The sequence below is a fragment of the Nelumbo lutea genome, chromosome 1, assembly GCF_056320005.1.
Source record: "Nelumbo lutea isolate HS-2025 chromosome 1, American lotus-T2T, whole genome shotgun sequence".
Taxonomy (NCBI): Eukaryota; Viridiplantae; Streptophyta; class Magnoliopsida; order Proteales; family Nelumbonaceae; genus Nelumbo; species Nelumbo lutea.
This window is the reverse complement of record NC_142684.1, coordinates 57,909,216-57,932,751: the sequence shown is the minus strand read 5'-3', so window position 1 is coordinate 57,932,751 and position 23,536 is coordinate 57,909,216. Positions and strand designations below refer to the sequence as shown.

The 23,536-nt window shown below is 40.6% G+C and overlaps 1 protein-coding gene and 1 long non-coding RNA gene across 2 annotated transcripts; both read left to right on the top strand.

Annotated features, from left to right (window-relative positions):
• Positions 1–247: 247 nt before the first annotated feature.
• Positions 248–1,319, top strand: LOC148874704 (uncharacterized). Its single transcript, XM_088962651.1, has 2 exons — positions 248–433; positions 515–1,319. Exons 1-2 carry the CDS (start codon positions 248–250, stop codon positions 1,163–1,165), a joined length of 837 nt encoding a protein of 278 aa, XP_088818777.1. The 3' UTR covers positions 1,166–1,319.
• Positions 1,320–16,866: 15,547 nt separating this feature from the next.
• On the top strand, positions 16,867–21,876 carry LOC148874703 (uncharacterized). Its single transcript, XR_016104991.1, has 7 exons — positions 16,867–17,200; positions 17,297–17,363; positions 19,485–19,579; positions 20,219–20,267; positions 20,391–20,481; positions 21,501–21,590; positions 21,685–21,876. It is a non-coding gene; the product is annotated as an uncharacterized LOC148874703 (long non-coding RNA).
• The last annotated feature ends 1,660 nt before the right edge of the window (positions 21,877–23,536 follow it).

Here is a 23,536-nt window from a genome sequence, read left to right as displayed (position 1 = left end):
GTTTTATTTCGGTACTGTTTCTGACTGTTCATTTTTGTTGCAGCTATCATGGACATCCCTGCCAACGAACTCTTCAGGAGTATGAAGAAGGGGAAAAAGAAGAGAGCTTCAAAAAGAGCTCACGTTGAGTCACCACTAGCTGCCGTTCCAAAGCTTGAGCAACCATCAACCGCCGAGCAGCCTCCAGTGATAGACCTAGTCGAGGAGGAATCGGGCACTCTCCCTGCCTTGCGCCCCCAAGGAGGCTATGTCTTCGGAGTTTGCCCCGGCAGTTGTCGCTTCTTCAAGTAGCAATGACGCAGCTCGGATCATTCTGACTCCAAAATTCGACCTTCTCAAGAGCAAAGGCGCAGTGTTAGATGAGGAGGTTGCTAGCTGGGTCGAACTGTCGGTTGCCCAGCTTGGAGCCCTAGCGGCTACTCACTGCATAGAGGTAAGTTTTCGGACTTGTCTTCTTCGATCTGTCTTGTACTTGGATTTTTATATGTTGACACTTGTTTTCTTCTCTTGGTAGGTGAATTCCACCACCCACGCCTTGGCTTATCAGTCCGAAGTGAACTTGAAGCGGGCCCTTGCAGCTGAGGAGTCTTCCCTCAAGGTCCACGCTGAGCTGAACTTAGCCCACAATGAAAATAACCAGCTGAAGAAGGATGCGCGAGCTAAGAAGGAACTGATCACGTTGCTAATGTCAGAGAATAAGGAGCTAAAAGAGCGTGAGGTGGCCTTGAAGAGGGAGCTTGCAAAGCGGGAGGCAGTACTGAAGAGGGAGGTGGAGAACCTCAAGGCTCACGTGAAGGAGCGAACTGAGATACTCCTTCAGGCAATGGAAGAGGCCAAGGTCAAGGCCGTCGAGGAGTATAAGTCTTCGGCGGCGTACCGGAAGGAGATGGTCAAGGTGGGGACGGCGAGTTACCGCAAAGGTCTTAAACTTAGCAGGTGGCTGACCCGATGTGAGTTCCCCCAGCTCGACCTCAATGCCATAACTACTTCGAGGGTCATGGAGGAGATGGTCGTCGAAGCTGCCCAAGATCTAGACTCGAAGCAGAAAGCAATGGTGACCTGTCCGATGATGATGAGGAGACTGGTGCTGGCGAGAGCTGCATGGAGACGGGTCCTCCTACTGAAGCCTCCAACAAGGGTGAGGAGCCACGGAGTGACTAGATAGCTCTTTTCTTAGTCCTTTATGATGTATACCTCGGGCCTCCAAGCTCGGTTCATAGTGAAAGTTTCTCTTTTTTCTTCTTCTCATTTTTTTTCTTTCTCTTTTTTTTTTTTGTGCTCAAAACTTCACACTAATGAAGATACAAGTATTTTGGCTATCTCTTTGCAAGAAACTTTTTAAGTGTAAATAACTCCCGAACTGGCGAATTATACCAAAAATAGGAGTAAATTTTATCTAAGTGTTGGTTATCCCGGGTTGTCGAGCTAACGAGCTGGACTACTGGTAGGGATAACTTCGCATTGTTGTGTGCCAACCCCAAATAGGACTAGATTTTTTTCTAAGTGTTGGTTGCCCCAAACTTGTCTGCACACAGGCTACTCGCTTAGGTGTCGGTTATCCCTCAGTGCCAAGCCATCAGGCCTGACTTCAAATGGGATCAACTTGTTGTTATATGCCGAGGTGGGTTAGACATAGTAGGGTTTGTACCTGAACTGTCTATGCCTCAGGCATGAGAACTGGTTTGCCTATGCCGAAGAGGCGACTAGGACTTGTTTGCTTATGCCGAACAGGCGACTAGGACTTGTTCGCCCATGCTGAAGAGGCGATTGGGACTTATCCGCCCATGCCGAAGAGGCGACTGGGACTTATTCGTCCATGCCGAAGAGGCGACTGGGACTTATTCGTCCATGCCAAAGAGGCGATTGGGACTTATCGTAGTGCCAAGGTCTTATGTCAGCTCGGCATCATAGCCCTTGGGTTTTTGGGAGTGACTCGTAGTCCTCTCTCCAGTTCGGTGATTACAAGTAGTATCTTCTTAAGTTGCCGATGTTCCACGCTTGAGGTACTTACTTCCCTTCCAGAGTCTCGAGCTCGTACGTTCCTTCCCCGAATACCCGTCTTACTCGGTACGGACATTCCCAATTTGGTTCAAGCTTACCAACGCCGGGCTCAGGTGCCATAACCTTTCGAAGAACCAGGTCGCCGACGCGAAAATGTCTCTTTCTGACCCGGGCATTATAGTACCGAGCTACTCTCTGTTGGTAGGTTGTAGTCTAGATGTATGTCAGATCTCGTACCTCTTCCACCAGGTCTAGATTGGTACGGAGCTCGTCATCATTCACCTCTTCGTCGTAGGCCTCCAAGCGTAGTGTAGGCACCTCGATTTCTGTTGGGATCACCGTTTCTTTGCCGTGAGGTTAAAAGGAGTCTCACCTTGGCAGTCTTGATGGTAGTCTAGTAGGCCGAGAGTACACTGGGTAGTTCGTCTACCCACAACCCTTTGGCTCGAGCTAAGCGAGCTTTCAGTCCGTGAAGTATGGATCTATTGGTGATTTTCGCTTGCTCGTTCGCCTAGGGGTGTGCCGCCGATGTGAAATTTTGCTGAATTCCCATTTCGACACACTAGTTCTAAAACTTAATGTTCTCGAATTGCTTCCCGTTATCGGAGATGAGTACCCGAGGTAGCCTGAAGTGACATACTATGTTCTTTCAAAAGAAATTTTGTATGTTGTGGGTTGTGATTGTTGCTAGAGGTTCAGCTTCTACCCACTTCGTAAAATAGTCTACTGCTATGACCAAAAACTTCCTCTGTCCTGTCGCTAGCGGGAATGGGCTAAGTATGTCGATTCTCCACTGTGCGAAGGGCCATGGGCTAGTGAGGTATTTTAGATCGGTAGTAGGTCAGTGGTGGATGTTGGCGTGCCTCTGACATTTGTCGCACTTCTTGACGAGCTCGAGTGCATCTGCCTTCATTGTGGGCCAGTAGTAGCCTTGTCGTAACGCCTTTTGTGCGAGAGCCCTGCCCCCCAAGTGTTCACCGCACAAGCCTTCATGGGTGTCGCGGAGTACGTACTCAGCCTCTGAGGGTCGCAAGCAGCGTAAGTAGGGGAGCGTGAAGGACCTTCTATACAGCTGTCCGTCTATAATGACGTACTTAGCCGACTGGTGCTCTACCCTTCGGGCCGCATTGCGTTCTACAAGGAGGGTCTCGTGAAGCAGGTAACTCACGAGTGGGTCGATCCAGCTCAGTTTTGCTTGTGCTACAAGAGCGACCTCTCCTAGCCCCCCGAGAATGCTAGGCCGAGGTAAGTCTTCTATATACACGGTCCGCATGGTGTTACTAATTGTGCTGGCTAATCGGGACAAGGTGTCGGCCTCAGCGTTCTCGGACCTCGAGATCTATCTGATGAAGTAGGAAATGAAGCCGCGCATGATCTTCCTATCTTTGGCCAAGCAAGCAGCCATGGTGGGGTCAGGGGCTTCATACTCACCATTGACTTGGTTGACTATGAGTTCAGAGTCGCTGCATATGATGAGATGCTTTGCCTTCATTTCCCTTGCTAGGGTGAGCCCGACGACCAATGCTTTGTACTCTGCTTCGTTGTTTGATGCCGTGAACCCAAACTGGAGTGTGTATTCCAGCTTCACCTCGCTTGGGCCGTACAGAATTATTTTTGCACTACTTCCCTGTTGGTTGGACAAGCCATCAATGTGGAGAATCCAGGACTCCTCGTCCTAGGTTGGACCTGTTCTGATCGAGACCGGTGCCAACACTGGTTGAAGCTTCCATCGTGTGTTTGAGCTCGGTCAACTTGGGAGTTGCGGTACTAAATGTACATTCTACCACAAAATCGACCAAGGCTTGGGCTTTGATTGCCATCTGAGGTTTATACCAGATGTTGTACTCACTTAGTTTGATAGCCCACTTTGTCAATTTTCCAGACACCTCGGGCTTGAACAGAATCTGTCTTAGAGGCTTGTTGGTGAGGACGACGATGGTGTGGGTTTGGAAGTATGGACGAAGCTTGGGAGCTGCTATGATTAGCGCGTATGCTAGTTTCTCGATCTCTGGGTACCTGGTTTCTGCGTCCTGCAAAACTTTGCTAACATAGTAGATGGGTCGTTGGACCCGATCTACCTCTTTGATTAGTACCGAGCTGACCACCTCTTCACTCGCGGAGAGGTACAACTTTAATACATTCCCTTCCTCGGGTCGGGTCAGAACTGGGGTGCTGACTAAGTATCTTTTCAGCTCATTGAAGGCGAGCTGACATTCTGCAGTCAACTCGAAGTCTTTACTCTTTTTTTGTGGCTTTAAAAAAGGGTAGGTAGCGATCTGCCAACTTGGACATAAAACGGCTCAGGGCGGCTATCCTGCCGTTCAGCCTCAGAACCTCTTTTAGTTTGCGGGGTGGCCTCATATCTAAGATGGTCTTTATTTTTTGCGGGTTGGCTTCGATGCTACGTCAGTTGACTATATAGCCCAAAAATTTACCCGAGGTGACCCCGAAGACACACTTGTTGGGATTTAATTTCATATTATATTTTCGTAAAATTTGAAAAACACTTGGCAAATCATCTAGCAAAAAATTTGAATTTTGGGTTTTTATGACCATGTCAAAAATTTTATTGCCGATTAACGGCTCAAAAATTTTATTTACAAGGCATTGAAAGGTTGCCCTAGCATTTTTTAGTCCGAAGGGCATGACAATGTAACAATACAACTCGAGCTTAGATATAAAGGCAATTTTTTCTTCGTCGGAGGGATCCATCCTAATCTGGTTGTAACCGGAATAGGCGTTGAGGAAGCTCAATAACTCATGCCCTGAGGTCGCATCCACTAGGCGGTTGATCTTGGGCAGTGGGAAGCAATTTTTCGGGTAGGCTCTATTCAGGTCGGTGTGATCAACGCACATGCGCCACTTGCCGTTTGCCTTCTTTAACAGAACTGGGTTAGCTACCCAGCTCAGGTAATGGACTTCCCTGATGAAGTCTGCTGCTAGGAGCTTCTCGACCTCTTCATCGACTACCTTCCAGTGTTCTGGGGGCAAGGTTACGCTTTTTTTGTCTAACTGGCCTGACTAAGGAATCTATTCCGGGCATCTCTACCGCAGACTAGGCAAATATATCTAAATTTTTTAGTAATAAGCTTACCGGCTAAGAGCAAAGTGGCTCATTGGTCGAAGCACCGACCTGGAGAGTCTTGGTCGGGTCATTGGTTGAGATCGGGATGTGGACCGTCTTCTATGTTGGGTTAGCTCGCTCGTCGGCATATTCTGCTGGTCGCTCGAGCTTAATGTCAGCCGCTAGCTTCACTTTCCCTTTGAGGGCAGCTACGTAGCACTTGCGAGATTCGAGCTGGTCACCTCGCACAACTCCTACTCCATAGTCCGTTGGGAACTTCATGCCAAATAGTAGGTGGATACTACCGCACGTAGGACGTGCATAATGGGTCGACCTACTATGGCATTATAAGGAGAGGGAGTGTCTGTCGGGTACTGAGACTCGCTCGAGAGGTCTGACCTCCTCGCCGCTAAAGCCTACCAAGGGAGTGTCTGTCGGCTTTAAGTTGTTTTTCTGGAGTTGCAGTTTGTCGAAGGTGTCATTGAATACTGGATCCACCAGGATGTCTGCTGAGCTACCCGAGTCCACCAGGATGCGCTTGACTTCGAAGTCGTTGAGCCTCAGTTTTATTACTAGAGCGTCGTGAGGATACTGGATCCCACGCGCATTGTCCTCTGTGAAGTAAATTGGTTCTTCAAGTCGAGGTCGCTTTGGCGGGTTCTCCTCTTCGTTTTCTAGTTCGCGGACTGAGGTTCGTTCGGCTGCTGAAGTACACCCTGCGATGATGGACCCGCCAATAATCATATTGATTACCCCACAAATTGGTCTCTCCTCAGGCAACTGCCATGGCGGCTGCTCATTCTACCTGTTGCTGGTCTCGGGGGCATTCCTTCTTTGGTCCCCCCTGCCGGTTTGCTTGCTGATCTACCTGGCTTTTCTCTTCTCGCTGTACAAAATTTTTTAAGTACCTATGGTGGATGACCTCCCCGATCTCGTCGCGGAGGTTCTTGCAGTTCTCCGTGTTGTGCCCGTGGTCTCTGTGGAAATGACAGTAGACATTCCGGTTTTGTTGCAGGATCTCCCCTCAACCTAGGAGGCCACTTGACAAAGGAGGAGTCATTGATGGCCATTAGGATTTCTCCCCGCTTAGCGTTGAGAGGTGTGTAGTTTGTCCTTTCAACAGGTGGGGTCCTGGAGCACTGACCTGACTTGCGAGATCGCGAAGGAGATCGTCTTTTGTACCCATCACTACCTATGTTGTCACTATCTCTTTTTCTTTTTTCTACCGGGTTGCCAGTCTTCTGGTTCATTTCCTCTTCGGTTCTGATGAACTGGTCAGCTAGCTTGAGGAATTCAGTGATGTCTTTTGGTTTATTGGCCACCACATGCCATTTAAACTCTCTGTGACTTATTCCTTTCTTAGCTGTCGTGAGTCTTACTACTGGGTCTAAGTCGGGGATCTACAAGCAGGTGTCGTTGAAACGCTTGATGTAGCTTCTAATCGACTCTCCTTCTCTTTGAACCATGTTGAGGAAGCTCTCCTGCGACCTCGGACACTTCTTGCTGGTGATAAAGTGCGTGGTAAACAAATTTGTGAACTACGCCTAGCTCTTGATCGATCCCGGCGGGAGGTTCCGGTACCAGGTCCGAACTACTCCCTTAAAAGTGGTGGAGAAAGCCACACACATACAAGATTCGTCAGCCCCAACTAGGTGCATCTAGGACTGGAAGGAGTCCACATGATCATTAAGATCAAAAGACTCATCATACTTGTCCAAGGGAGGCATCTTGAAATCTTTGGGCACTGGGGTCGCCAAGAGCTCGGGAGACAAACCGGAAAGTAGGGGAGGAGTGGCCTTTGTAGCTACCGAGCTTGCCTCCCCCTTACCTTTAGCCTGTCCTTGTTGGTTCGGTCTCGCTGGCTGGCTGTTCTGAGCTGAAGTACGGCGTGCCTTGCGACGCCTCCATTGCTACTTCTTTACCGGCTTGGCATTGGTGCTGTTGATTTCGGTATGCTCCAGTACCGTTCTGCCACGAGGTAGCTCCTGGTTCCTCGTGGGGTTCTAGGGCTGGCTATCATGGACGGAGAGGCCTTGCCTTGAATTCGCACCCTGAACCCCGAACTGGTTACCTGCAAGCAACCCGTCTTCTTGCTGCAAACGTCGAGGAAGATTGGCCCTGTTATGCTGAGTGTCCCCGGACCTGTTTCCGAGGTTCCCTTGCAAAGTAGGTGGAGTAATCTATCCGTCTCTCCTCTCGCGGGGTGAGACCTATCTACTGGGATGAACTGGGACTTGGGAAGTCTCTTCGCCTCGGTGGGGAGATCGAATGATGCCCTGGTTCACGCGAGGTCGGTTCTGATTCTGCTGGGTCCCTGGGTGTCGAGGTGGAACCGGCTGATGGTTTTGCGGCAGTGGAGGGAACTGTTGCTGGTACTGTTGGTAGAAGAGGTATTGTTGGTACTGCTGAACCTGCTGCATTTGGACATGGATGGCCCCGCACACACAGCACCAGGTCGTTAAACTGGGACTATCCAACTCCGGGGGGAACCATAGAAGGCTCATAAAAGGTTGTGCCTACCACTGGGGGGAGTGGGGTGTTCACTTGCGTGGTGCTTTGTCTGGCGTGACTAGAAGATGCCATTGATTCAGGAAAAGGTTGATGATTGTAAAGAAGATGGCTTTTCGATCGATTTCCCACAAACGACGCCAACTGATGTAGCGCGATCTGACTACTCCCTGCTGGAGGATGATCTGGCTTCCAGTCGAGCAGCGAGCTAGATGAATCTGTAAAACAGCGGATTAGAGAAACTAGGGTGGCTAACCCGACGAGGTCGTTTCGATGCTTAAGTCAGTAAATGGTGATGCGAGCTGAAAGCTTTGAGAGGAAAAATCACACGTACCTTGTGTCATTGGGGTTGGTGCCTTTATATAGTTGAGCCCTCGCGGGTTTTGCGGATCAGTTTCGGGATCTTCGCCCTGATGGGATCTGTTTCCGCTTTAATTGGGGGATAACACATCAATTAATAAAGATGATCAATTCCGCTCGATCCGGGCGGGGAGAAGATTAGGCCTGCCGTTATGCGGCATGATCCCATGAGGTTCGGAGTCTGTTGGAGAGACTTTTGGGATTGTTATGTGGTGGTTCGGGTCGGTAACCCCGAGTTGATACTTTAGTCTTTTAGTTCCAAACTAGATTGAATGCCGAGGTGACCCTGTGCCGAGGTGACCTTGTGCCGAGATAATTGAATACCCGAGCTTAATTGTTGCGAACTAGGATTACCAGGCTGAACTGTTATCTCTTAGTCAGATTGTGTCCACGTGTCCCTTTTTTGCTAGGTCGGGCCAAATCACCCTTCATCACCTATAATGCCAAATTTGTGATTAAAGGCATTCAGCAGTGATTGTTTGACCAGCTTAACAGCAAGTGGGCAGGAAATGTTTATGTTTTTATTCCCAAGATATTCCAAATTAATGGCACTGAATAGAATGCAATATCAAATGCCTATAATCCCAAATTTGTGATTGAAGGCATTGAGCAACGATTGTTTGGCCAGCTTAATAGCAACTGGGCAGAGAATGTTTATGTTTCATTCCCGAATTATTCCAATTTAAGAAAGTAATTTTTGTTTGTCCATTTTCAGACTCGCAGGGGAGGCCACCTAGTTTTGTGCACACCATTTCAAGCGGCCAATTTGCATATAGCTATTTCAGTGGGAACATGAAGCGGAGGAGGGAAGATGAGATGATCATGACTGGCCCCTACAAAAGAACCAGATGATGCCAACCTTTTCTCCCTTATTTGCTGTCTTACTTCTCTTGATGATCAAATGGAGAATCTTGACATAGCAAGCAAGGAAGAGTGGTGTGGTTGATTGTAAATAGAATATTCTTATATCCCATGGATGGCAATATATTTTTGTAACTTGCAATATGGTTGTTTGGATGGACTGATTTTTCTCTGCGTCTATGAAATGTTAGTCTTGTTTTGAAATCTGAAACGCCTCTTTAAAAATAGAGTTTCCTGTAGCTGATTTTTCAGCCCTCTTGAAGTGCCTGCTTATGGACCGTCCGGTGACACTTGGGGTGGCCAAACTGAATGACATTCATTAATTAGGTTGCGAGCTTCTTTAGGGCTGAATGTCATATTGGTTTCTAACTTTCTATCCACCAAGAAGAACAAGCTATTCAGATAAAACATTTTTTAGAAGTCCTCAGGCTAATAAGTCCATTTCACTAATCCATCAACTTACATCTCCTTGGCACCAATTGAGTTCTTGACCACGTCATAAATCCAACACGAAAGAATACTTGGCCAATAATAATACATGTGCTGCTTTATTCCAAGGTGATGGACAAAAGCAAAATATCAGAAAAGGTATAAATCAGGCTCCTGCAATACGTTGTGGCATTCGTTAGATGTAAGGCTGACAATTTTGACCCACCCACCTGAAAACTAACCCATATCCACCCATTCCGGTGGTGGGTCAATATGGGTCGAGTGATCCCTTAGGGTCAGAGTGAGATTGGGTCGAGGGTACCGATTGGGTAAAAAGGATTAGGGTCGGTTGGGTCAATTTAAGCTTGCCATTGGATTAAGGTTTCTCTATTCTGCAATTTAAAGCTTCAGGTTTTATTTGCCTTCTTTTGATCATGGTTGAGAAGGAGCTTCGAATCTTTTATGGATCTTGGTTTTGTTCACCCTCGCACATGGCTTCAGGAGAAATTCAAAATAGGAATCATAGAAGTAAAGAGCAAGTAATCAGCGGTCTTTTTGTTTCATGCATCAGTCATTTCTCTTTCCTTCTCATTGCTTTTTTGCTTTCACAAGTGTTATGATCTATTTGTCCCATGTTGGTAGTATGTGATGCTAATGTGAGGTACCCCACATGGATAGTATGGAATGCTGTTGTGGGGTATATATGTGTTTGAGTCCCCTTCCTCTAACAGTTAGATTTTAGGGGTGAGTTCTACTAAGGCATATAACAAATGGTATTAGAGCCTATACTATGCATCCCAGTTGCAACCGTGCGGCATAGGTGGTGACGTCGGTATTACAGGTATGACAATGGACATTTGCTGTTTCAAGGGTTTTGTTACCGATGGAAACCTTTGTGAAGGAAATCCTTTGATCGATCGAGTGTAGCTGTTATCTTGATATGGAACACCTATCTGCAATTTAGTAGGTATGACAATATTTTTTTTGTTAAACTTTCTTTTATAATTCATATTTTTTTGTTTATTCTTCTAGTTGTTCGAATGTAAGTGCTTTTGATTTACCACAACCAAGTTGGGCTAATAATTCCTCCACCCCCAAACTTCTTAAAGAAAATGTTATTGGGTTGGGGGAGTCACATTAATACTTCTCGACCAGGCCACCTATTCAGTCTGATGCCCGAGCTGTCTGCCAACAAGGAGCTACTAGATCATCCATCATTAGGTCCCTTTCTATTGTGAGAACAAAATTTGGAACTTGAATACTAATTCTTGGTTAATTTTATTCCCTTTCATAAAGTCCCATATTCGAGCCTTAAGCTATTAGCTCCCATTCTCTCTAATAGAATCCTGTATTTGATGTATATTTGTTTTTATCATTAAATTCCTCCAATCAAATCCATGCACAATAACTTCAGTAGTATAAAACCTACATCTTCAAAACCGACCCACAAAACAAAACTTATTTTTTCACGTGGAAAGTAAGTAGTTTAACCATTTGGGTCTTCCAAAAACATGATTGAATATATTTGAATCTTTTTTAGTAGGATTTTAAATTTTAACTATTTTATTTTTAATTTTTAAATGAAAATAAAATAAAAACAAAATGATTGGCATCATAAAAAAATCCGGTTGACTTGCCAAAAGCCAAAAGTGCTTGACATGCTGATTGTGAAAGTCCATAGGAAGGGACTGCTGGTTCTTGTAGAAACCATTGGGAAGTCTAAAGCACCAATGCCTAGAGTACAATTAGAGGTGTAAATCGGGCTGTGCCGCGGCCTAGATGATTGTATGGACCATACCGGGCTTGGGGTTTCAGGTCTGCAGCACGACTCATATATATAATATATTTATACATTTATATATATATATATATATATTATATAATTATAATTATATAATAATATATAGGATACAGTATATTAATAAAATAAAATAATTATTTTTAATTTTATTATACTATTTTATTTAATTATTATATATATAAACAATTGTATACATCAAAATTCATGTACAATAAAAATTTTAAGATTTTCTTTCAATTTTTTTAAATAAATACCTTTAACTTGGTCTATGGCCCGACCATACCTAAGGTTGGCCCATGGACCATCCCAACCCATGGCACGGCACAGGCTTGCGTAGACTTGAACCGACCCCCAAAATATCACAGGGGAAAGAGACATGACCTGAATAGCCCGATCCACACTTTGCACGGGCCACACATGGGCTGACTCAACACAGCCCGTTTTACACCTCTAAACACAATATGACAATCCCTCATAGAAACTACACTATCAACCTTCTTGCCTAGACCGGCATGTTGTGCTACTGGAATTGTAATTGAGGTGGAGGCATAAGGCATTATTGGCAAGAGACAAAGTGGTGATTTGGGTCTGATATTGGGTTGTCCAATTGGGTACCTCTGGCCACTAGGAAGAAGGTCTCGTCTGGGTTTGGAAGCATTTTATGTGAAGGCTTAACGAATTTGCTGAAACAATGGACGATGGAACAAAAGGTGTATTAAGATGTGGTTTAAGGTTCTAGGTTGTCTAAGGTTTGTAACTGATAAGCAAGCTGATACTTGGAAAACCTGCATCTTATCAGAACAGTTTTGTTTTTCTTTTCTTTTCTTTTTTTTTTTTTTTTCTTTTGAAGTATCGCTTAGAGGCGAGCAATGAAGTGATTTAATAATGCACATCACTTCACCACCAAAAGGACAAAATATTAACCCGTTATCTAGTTTACAAGGACTATGATGTTTTCCTTAGAAACACGAGGTTGAGGCTTTTTATTTTCTTTATGACACAACCGGCACGTCCATCACTTGGGTTCTTTTGGTTTGTTTCTACGAACCTTTAAATGGAGGCAAAGATTTTGAAATCCCGTTCATTTTTCAGTAAATTATTTATCTGGGTAAATATACTTAATTGGGTAAGTGTTTCTTAGGAAAGATTTATTCGGATAAGTGCATTCATTCATGTTCTTTATTTCCCATATAAATAAAGAAACAGCCATTTTATCCATAAAAATCCATTATTAAAAGCGGCATTTTTGTTTCATTCAAGTGTTGACAATTTTCTACCTATGTGGGAAAGTTATTTACCCACTTAGGAGATGGGTATCACTTGTCCCTGATCCCCACATAAATCTGAAAAAAGAACATAAGTTTCTTGGTCATGGGAACCAAAATTCCATTGACTAACTTCCCCCCACTCAAAATCCAAAAGAAGAATGCCCCATAAACGAATAGTGTGAAAAAAAAAAGAAAGAAAAGAATGGTCTGAGAAGAATGGAAGGGCCATTGGTATTTGATCTAGAAGATTAGAAGGAATTGATGCATCTCTGTGCAACCTTTGGTACTGCTTCAGTAAGTTCTTTAAACTAGAGGTTGATTCAAGTCGAAACCAAGTCGAGCCAATCTCGAGAAATTCATGAAAATTTTGTCTCGTTGCCACCCCTACCTTAAGCATACCTTCCCTCTTTGACATTTTAACGAAAGGGTAAAACTGTATTTTGCCTAAACAGCTTAAGATAATGTTAGAAAGTACGTATATTTAAGTCTATTTAAACAACTCAGGGTATATTTAAGTCGATGTAACAAAAACTCAAGGTATTTTTAAGTCTTTAACCCTAGATTTTAAACCATTTATTTGCTGTAATTTATTAAATTATTCTGAAGCTAGTGATTGGATTTAAAGATCAAAATATTCAAACACTATCCTCGTCAAGCATTTACATTATATAGTGCCCTTAGTTACTTCTTTAGTGCTCAACAAGTTTAGTTTGGTTTCTAGTGTTATATTTTTCACTTTGATTGAGTTTAGGAGTACAAATGCAAATATATAAAGTACAAATATATACAAAATAATACAAAATACAAGGTTTTGCACTCTACATATTTGTATTTGTATTCCTTCCAAACTCAGCCTTTCTTGCTAATTGTATTTCTTAGATTTGATCTGATCGAGAATTTATAAATGAATTTTGGCCTCTAAGGTTAAAAAATAAAATGTGAAGCCAAGGCAAATATTGTATTATATCGTAAATATATGAGGACAAAGTAATTGTGACTTAGGAGTATTTTTCAATCTGAAGTTTAAGTCAAGTTAAGGCTCCTAAGCCAATCTGAAGTTTAAGTCAAGTTCATATTTTTCAAAACAGAGACCACCCCCTCTCGAAATAGAGACCACTCCTTCACGACAGCCAAAGAGAAAATAACGCCCTTAGAAAGATTTTGATTCATTGTATTGTCGTCCTCATGTTTGAGATATCTCTTCATAGGTTGCATCAAATTTTGGTAGTAAAAGAATTGGTTGCTAGTATATATACCTCAATTAATAACGCCTCACACTTGTATTAATACCTCTTCACCTAACACTACTCAAACACAACATCAATCACTGGCATATTGAAGGGGAGAGAGATAAGTTACAATGCAATATTGAATTAAAGAAGTCTATCCAAATGAATACCCTTGACCCAAATTAACCCAACTAAATCGACCCAATGGACAGTTCACCATCTTTTAAACCCCTAAGTCTATGCAAATGAATACCCTTGACCCAAATTAACCAACTTTCATGATAATTTCAAACGATGATGATCTCATGTTTATTATCAAAAACCATGTAGCAAAGATATTTTAGAGTGTTTTTTTTTATTTTAATTTTTTTTATAGTCAATATCAATAATTTTCATTTGTCATTTAATATGATGAATATATAATGTTAAAGGTATAATTAATTTTTTTATATTTTATTTTGTTATTTAATAATTTATAACATCATACGTTTGATGGAAGTGTGGTTCCAATTAATATATTTTATAATATTGTTTTTAATTGGTGTTTTTTAGCTTTTAGTCAAATCAACCAATTGGATTGCTTGACCCGTCACTCAACAATAACCAAGATTTTGACACCATTGACTTGATATAAAAAACCTGTTGATCTAGCTAATTTAACCATTAGACATTTAGACATTAATATTATAAATTTATAATATTTGGGATATACTCATATTCTTTTACAATTTTTTTTATATTTTGTCTATTTTTTAATTTTATTATTTAATCATAACATCATGGGTTAACCCATTTGACCTAGACGATTGAACCATTGATATGCCACTTTCACTTCGATGAAAAATGGTTTTGCTTTTTTATCATGTTTAAAATTTATATTTAATTTTCACACTTATTTTTGTTTCTATCTTAAATATTTATTATTTAATTATGACATCATGGATTGATCCATTTTGACCTAAAAGGTTTAACCATTGACCCATTACCTAGAGACAAAGCTATTTCATTTGCATATTGGTTTTAAATTGGGATTTTTAGACTGCGTTCTACCTCAAAATTCTGATTTGAACTGCAGACCCACAACAATTCGAAATTATAAACAACTCCACCTATAACACCCATAACCACCTGTGAATTGGCATCAATTCCGAGCTGGCACCTACCCCACCTGTACGGTGGAGTTAGGAATTCTGGGGGTGGACTGAACAGTAAAACCCCTTTTAAATTTTGTGTTTCATTTACATTAATAATAAAAATAATTCTTCTTTGTTATAATTATTTTTATTAAGATATGCCCAAATATTTATTATTTATATTTTTCTATTTTTAAAAATTTTAACCTATTTGACCAAAATGGTTGAACTACTTACTTGTCGGATGAAGAAATCAGTTTTGTTTTGTGATCAGTTTTGAAGATATAAATTTTATACTACTAAAGTCATTGTGCATTGACTTGATTGGAGGGATTTAATGATAGAAACAAAGAGTCATCAAAAGCAATATTCAATTAGAGAGAGAATGGGAATTAATACCTTTCGGCATGAATTTGAAACTTAATGAAAGGGAATAAAATTAACGAGGAATATAATTAATATTCAAATTTCAAATTTGGTTCTCACAATAAAAAGGGACCAAATTCAGAAGAATATTTTAGTTAAAGAAAAAGTTCAAAAATGTTAGGGGGCTATTTTCAGTTTTTATAGTAGTATAGATTTGTTAATATACGTGACTTTGCTTTTTCAAAACAAAACAATTGTTAATATAAGTGGGCGATTCCTTCAGACTGCTCCCTTTCTGGACAATGGGGTACATCAGCGTGTCGAGCACTTGATTTCTTTTGGCAAGTCGATCGGAATTTCTTTCGGTATTGGTCAAGAACTGTAGGCTCGAGATTGGCTAGTTTCAAGCCAAAGAAGGATTTTTCTCAAAGGCGATCCCCTTTTCTACCAGTTACCAGCGATAGGACATAGAAGGGCAATATAGGATTTTTAAAAATTTATATAGGTCACTGTCTCCAAAGCTTACTCTAGGACTCTAGGTGGAGGGGAGACCACCTTTCATTGCATTGTCAACGAGAATGTGAAAGGACGTAGGAGAGGACTTGAACCACCTTGCTCCAATCCTAAAGAGGGGAAGACTCCTCTTAGCACACCCCACCCAAACAAAATAACAGATAACATTAGTGATTTCGAACGGAAGGAATACAGTGAAAGTCTTTGTTGAGAACTTGATGGAGCCCACTTGGAGAATTAGTGACTTAAGTGAAGAAAAAAAAATTGAAATTAGTCTCCGAGCTAAATCCCCTTGTTAACCAAGGGGTGTGGGAATAGGATATATAGTTGGATGAAGGCAAGCAAAGCTTATATTCTTCTGCAAATATAAGATATTTTCCAATAAGGGCATCTTTCCAAACCTTTCATGATTTTCACCAAGTTCAAGCAGTCACTTTCTAGTTTCAGAAGTAAAAAAACCTTGTGAGTGGAAGCTTTGGAAACCATCGAGAACAGCCTTAAATTCAATTTCAAGAGAGGTAGTGATACCACATTGCAACTTTTGGCTATTTTCTTTGGAGGCTCAGAAAATTTGACAAATGCGGTTGATGACTGATGAGGGGTGATTTGGCCCTCTAGTGATATCCTGATATGTGGCATCACAGAACTGTCAGATGATGCATCTCAGTACCATGCAAGCGGACTTTAGGAGCATTTCGGACATCTTGCACCCGTCGTGACCTCCTCAGCCCCATCTCGGCTGACTTATAGACAAATCGGAAGATGTTAGGTTGGCATAAGAGGCAACCTGTCTCCACTGATCTAGTCAAGATTCAGTTGGCGACCTGCATGGCAAGATGGGTGACCTCCTCCTCTAGTGAGTTATTGTCTTCGACTCCCTACTGGGATTACAACACCGCATTGACAGGGTTGATCACCGCCCCACCCACTTTGGACAACTCTGATCTTTTTCTTTTAACTCAATTAGGCGACCTACTCAATTTAGCATCCGAACTATCTACCAACAGGGAGCATCAGATCGTGCATCATCAATGACAATGTTACGAGGGGTAGTAGCACTCAGTTTGTGAATTAACATGCTTTGAAGAACATGCTTTAGAAGAATAATTTTGCTCTCTAAAGAGAGGATTTTGGACCTCCAGCCTTAACCTTCCAGATTTTTACCAATCTTTTGAATCAAAGGGTCAAAATCTGAAGCTTTCACTCTTGTATTACCTCTAGGAGCTTCCAAATAAAGAAACACTACATGAAAAATGGTCAAAGTCGACAGCCGTCGGTCTTTGTGACCGCCGCTATAGGGATATATATATTGGTTTTAAAAACTGGCGTGGCAGTCATTAATGTACATTCGGCGGATTTTTATGGGAACCGGAATTAAACCGGTTTAACCTGGACCGGTGTGGAGGAACGCAGGTCCGCAGGGAGGAAAAAATTTCGTTCTCCCACGCGCGAATTCCTCTTCCTGTCTGACCAAAAAATTTTTTCTCCCGCCCAGAAGTTATTCAGCAAGAAAATCTAGGTATTTGCGATTTTCTGGGCGATTTAGAGCAAGAAAGTTGGGAAGAAATCTCATTGTCACTTCAAAAGTCCCAAAGAGGAGACTGGTTCTGAGCCCTCTTCGAGAGTTTCAGATTTTGAGAGTTCAAGGGTTCGAGAGTTTGATAGAGGTCTGCCTTTGAATTTGATTTTTTTTTTTTTTTTTCATTTCCAGGTTGCTTCCCTCGTCAGAATAAATCTTATTCTTATTCTTATTTCGATCTCAGCTTTTCTCATCACAAACATACTCAAATCTGAGCCTAGAACTTCACTATCGTGGTTCCATTCTCAACGGTAAGTTTGTTAGATTTGTTTCATTGTTTTTTGTTGATGGTTCATTGTTTTTCATTACCGTGGTTAACCGGTGGTTGTTTTGTTTTGTTTTAGTGTGGCTGTTGTTTTACTATTCACGATCTTTTTGTTTTGTTTTCTTTTTACCATTCACGAATCTGTTCCCAGAAACCTTGTTTGTTTGATGGTTAACCGGTAGTTCAATCATTCTACCCATAACATAACAATGTCCAAAAAAAAAAAAAGTAAAACAGAAGTTGAAAAGCTCAATGGATCACCCCTCATCTGTTCGATCTTAAGTTTAAGTGAATTGTCTGTATTTTGTTTGGGGATTTAATTCTTTTGAGACTGAGAGTTTTCAAACCACCCAATGGCGTCCCATTGTCCCAGTTCAAATTGGCAATCCGCCATTTAAGGCACTCAGAGATATGATTGCAAGGGAAACATCATTGTTTATTTTTCTTTTCCTTTGTTTGTTTCTTTTAATTTTGTGCTACATCATTAACTTTATTTTGACATTGTTCTGATTATCTGCAACCATTTTCTGTATTTTGCACTTAGACAAGATGCACCTTATCTTATTGCTTGGAGTTGAGTTCATCAATTTTTCTTTTTGATAATTGGGTATGTATATGAAGTTCCACAACAAACCCAACCTCTTCATTGGCCTCAAGAATTACTGATTTTCTGATTGCTAACATTTTTTGGCAAAAAACTACAACACTATGGGTTGTCATTGCAACGATTCAACCTTGGACAGCATAGAGAGCACCTGATTACTCTCAAATGAATATAAGCAATGAATGATTTTCGGGCATGTCGGCCAATGAACCCTTGCATCATATCTGATAAGCTTTAAAAATATTGAAAATCAATAGCTTCTCACAGATCATCCAATTTAATGACAAACTCGTTATTCCAGCATATCCCCAGGGGTTCTGATTTGGAATTAGCTACCCAGTCATGAGGGTACTCATCTGATAATGCCTTGTCTAATGAGTCAGCTAAATGCAACTCTCATAAACGCATCCTGCAGAGTCTCTTGTAAGCCTCATAAACAGCTGCTCTTGGTCCTTCTGAAATCATATCCATCAAAGCACTAGAACCAACTCCCCCTGAACTGATTACCTTGAGTAACACCTCAGCCAAACAAGGTGTCCAGAAAACTACAACAATACAGCTCTTATCAATTAACTTGACCTCAAAATCTTCAGAGAAAACATCAGGAGATGCATGGAGGATCTTCTTCAACACTCCAGCAGTCATCCCAGCCCTGAATCTCCACAAGAAAACCAAATCCTCTGTGGTCACTTTTCTTGTTTTATTTGTCAAGACCAAGATGTCTGTCAATTGGTTCTTTGAGACTGGAACAGCAAGGATAAAATATGTTACCATGGTCTTCCATGACTTATCTATATCACCATTCATGGTTTTGCAAGAACCATGAGTTATTTTCAGTATTGAGCCAAGTTTAGCAAACAAATGTGTGATTCTTAACACATTATGTCCGTGCTTCTTGCTTTCATTTTCTTCAGTTGATATGCGCTTAATTAACAATTTGTCTAGATCAAGGTACCTGATGCAAACTTTTTTTTTTTCAATTTTTTTACTCCATTTGATAACTAAGTCCTTGATGATCCCAACATGATATGATTGTCTAAGCTCATTTTGTCCTTATTATCACTTTAGTTATGAATAGACTATTGGACTTTAGTGGTAAATTTATTGATTGGGATTAGAGGATTCTCCTTGTACTGTATTGAGGACCATTTTAGTTCTTTGTCCGTGTGGCTTCTACAGATTTTGTGGATTTCTGTGCATACGTTATGCCACATTTATCAATATGAAGGTCGTTTCAAGGAAGCAGTGGAATCCATGGAAACTTATGAAACTTATTTTCATAAAAAAAAAGAGATTGTAAAAAATTCCATTGTTAGTTTCGTTTAGCATCATAGTTTGAGACAAGTAAATGAAACTTATTTTCAAGTACACACACAATTGGTGGCATGTTGTTGTTTGTTGCTTAGAATGTTATTCCCCAATCAGCAAAGTATTAGATGTTTATGACAAATATATGGAGAGAATTCATGAAAGTTATCTTAATTAAATTGGATCAATATGCAGGTATATGTCAAAGCAAAGGAATGCATGGAAGTTCTTTCTGTGGAAGATTTTGCAGTTGAACTTGGGCAGCACTTCACACATCATTTTATCAGCAGGTATATACCATTCCGACTTTGCAGCTACTGAACATTTGTCTATCATTCTCTATACACACAGGCTGGCTGTCAAGAAAGGGTGTTCCAAGGTTTAAAACTTTATTGGAATTTCTGGAATTCCAATATTTCTTTACAGTTTCAAGCTAAGATCTCTCTCTCTCACTCTCTCTCTCACTCTCTCTCTCTCTATATATATACATATATATATATACATATATATATACATACATATATATATATATATATATAATTGTGGTACAAAATAAAGAGAGATGGCAAGAAATCATAGGCAATTAAAAAGATAAGATAAACATTAAAATTCTGGAATTCCAATATTTCTATTTTGGTTTTGTTGAATTTGAGTGCAATTGAGGTGTATGCTCTGTGCTTTCTCATTTTTATCTGTGGTTGCTTTTAGAATTTCCTCCTTGGTATGGTTTCAAAATCATGATCATTGGATTTGAACTCTTTAATAAATTACACACTTCTCAGTAGCTTAGTTAGAGGAGTAGGGAGAGCAAGTTTTGTTGGGATGATTCAATACCATAATGATAACAGAATTCTATTTTCTGTTTTGCTACTACTGTTCTATTTTCTATTGTTGTTTCATCAATACTAAGACTTTCCAATTTCTTGCAGACTATGGGATATGCTAATTTAGCAAAGCTTGATCCTCAGTATGGGCTCTGTAAGTATTGGATATACTAAGACTTCCCAATTTCTTATTTTCTATGCTTATGTAACTAAGATTTTATTTTAAGTTAATAGCTAGTTTTTCTTTTACCTTTTTTCGTTCATTGTTGTTTATAAGAGTTGATGATAGCGAAACTATGAAAGTATATAGAAGTGGTGGATCAGATCCTGAAGGCAATCAACGCGGTGATCTTTATGTTACAATTAAGGCAAGCTGTCTAATTTCTTTCATCATCTGTTATATTTCAGCTTGTTGCCAATGGTTTGTTGTCATACCTTGTTTGGTTCTAAGAGTTTGATGGCATTTTTTTATAGTTACATTGCTCTTCTTTCAGGGAAAGGGGCAAGTTGCTATTGTTATCTCCCATTTGGCTATAATTTTAGGCATTTAATGAAAAGTTGTAAATAAAAATTCCTTCATTGTTTCTTAATGAACTAGAAATGACAGAATCAAAATAAACATATTTAAAGGAGCCTAAGAGTAGCTTCAATAGGTGATAAAATGAGGAAACATAGGACAAGATGGTTTGGTCATGTCTAGATGACTCCATATACAGCATGAGTAGAAGAATGATCTATTACAAGTTTATGATTCTAGAAGAGCAAAGGCAGACCAAAGAGGACAAGGTTTGATGTAGTAGGAAATGGTTTAATGGCCCAGAATTTAGCAATGGATATGGTACTGAATAGAGTGGAAAGATGGAATAGGATTCATATAGCCGGTCCCATGTAGTTGGGGCTGTGACTCTTGGATGTTTCTTGGCCTCCCAATTGGTGCTGATGCTTATTTAGTTTCTACATGGCAACCTTTATCAGTAAGTTTTGAAAGAGTAGGTTGGAAGTGCAAGCATCTTTCCTTGGTATCAAAGCTACTGTTATAAAGAATGTATTGACAATAATGCCCACCATTACCTATCTCTGCTTAAAGTTCTAGCCTCCATGGATGGACTAGAAAAGATTCAATTCTGTAATGTAAAATAAAAGAGAAGGTGAAATTCGTTAGTGTTTAGAAGAATTAGGGTTGAGTAAAGCTATTTTGGGAAAGTGGCATTGGAAGTTTGGGTCGAAATGGGAAGCTTTATGTATAAAGGTATTGATCCGCAAGTATAGGTTGACCTGATTTGAATGGGACTCTAGGACTCTTGCATGCAGTTGTGTGTTTCATGTTTTGAAAGTTATAATAAGCTTTTATTTTCCATTAGTTGAATGAACTATTTTATATTTGCAGATTTTCTATATTTAGATTTGTTCAAGACTTTATTGTCTTAATTCCAAGGATATTTCTGTTAGCAAACACTTCCAGATTGGAAATGAGCAGGTATTTTTCTGATGCAACAGGTTTCATATAGTTCTTTTGTTTATTTATTGAAGCAATGTAGATCTGATGCAATCTATTGGGCATTTTGGTTCAGGTTGTAATTTAAGCTGAGCAGAGCTTGGATGTCCATTGGAGTCAATCAGGAGAATAAAGAACAAAGATTATTTATTATTTGACAAATTTAATTTTTTTTGAAGTCCTTGGTATTTTTTATGTCAATTGGATATTGTATTTGAATAATTCTTTTGGAAATAATAATAATTAGTTTTCTAATTTAATACATTAATTTTGTTTCAAGTTACATTTTTATTTAAGGTATTTTTAATTATCATGAGATTTTCACTAAGCATGTATTAAAGTGATGAATTAGTAAAAGTGCTAGTGTAGAAAAAATGTCGAAATAAATCTGATATAAAAATATAAAAAACACCTAAACCGGTGGTCATCCAACTGCCGATTTTATCTAAGCCGACAGTCATAAAATCTAACCCGGTGGTTTGAACCGCCACCTAAAGATGGCGGGGATGTTTGAAAATATCTTAGGCGGCAGTCTTTTAGGTCCTAAGCTGGCGGTCCAAACCACTGCCTTATTAAGGCTAACTCAGTGACTCCAATAACTGCTGCTTTAGATCTACTTGAACTGCCTTTGCCCAATCATCAAAGGTGGCGGTAATGTTAACCTAAGCCGGCGGTCCTGATCTAAGGCAGCAGCTTTTTAAGGGACAGACGCATGACCGCTGCCTTAGACCTAAGCCTGCGGTCTTAAGGCCTAAGCCAGCCGGCTTTGACCTTTTTTCTTGTAGTGAAAGGGAATTCGCATCTCCCCACAAGGGGGTGCCCCACAATACCCCACATCAAATCCCAACCTTGTATTGGGAACATCTCCCGATGATACCTCATCATTTCCCGTACTACCATTAGGAGATGTTCCCAATACAAGGTTGGGATGTGCCGTGGGGCACTCCCTTGTGGGGCGCTGATGTGAACTCAAAGAAAAGGAAGGTGCTTTTCAGAGAATCTAGCTAGTGATTCATATAACTTGATATAGTGATTCATATAACTAGATATGTGATTGAAGCACTCACCTTGTCATGCATAACAAAGCAATATATTTCTTTGTTGACAAGCTGACCCGAGGAAGATTCATAAGAGGCAATTAAAAGCATGATTTTCTTAAGACTTGGACTTGAACTTCGAGTAAAGATTAATATGCCATCGAAAAAGAAACTATGTGTGATCTTGATGCAACAACCTCTATGAAGCTATTAGTGAGCAATGTTATCTCTCTGAAACAAGATAGTCAAACCTCTAATAAATGCTTCTTCTTCTTCTAAAATGAAGAGGCTAAGTGAAAAAGGATCTCCTTGTCTGAGAGTCAGACCATGAGTAGACTTTAAATAAACTTGTGGTGGCACCACTATCAATAACAGAGAACCAACTTTTTTGGAAAGAGTTGACTACGACCAAGGTTGTAAAACAACTTGAAAACCCCCAGTGATTATTGAACATGCTTGTGTGGTGAAAAAGACAAAATATCACGTCAAACCGCTACTTGATTAACACACTGGCGTGTTCAAAAATTATTGGAGGGAGTCTGAATCTGCTTCTCACAGTGCACGCCTCACACTTACCTTACAGCATGTTCTGGCCACACATCAGGAACATTTCCTGTCCTTAAATTTATTACTCATGGGGAGATGTTCTTAATACAGGGTGGGATGTAGTTGTGAGATTGGTGTGAGATGTGCTATGTGAGGAGTAGATCCCAATTCCACTAGAGGGTTGTTGGGTAATGTTTTGTCACCAGTTGCAAACACAAAGACATATAAGCTAAATCCAGATATTGTTGAAACCAAAAGTTCTGAAAACATTGAATAAAAAATTCCAATTTAATCTGTCAAATGCTTTGGTCATTGATGAGGGGCATTTTGGTCACCCCACACAGT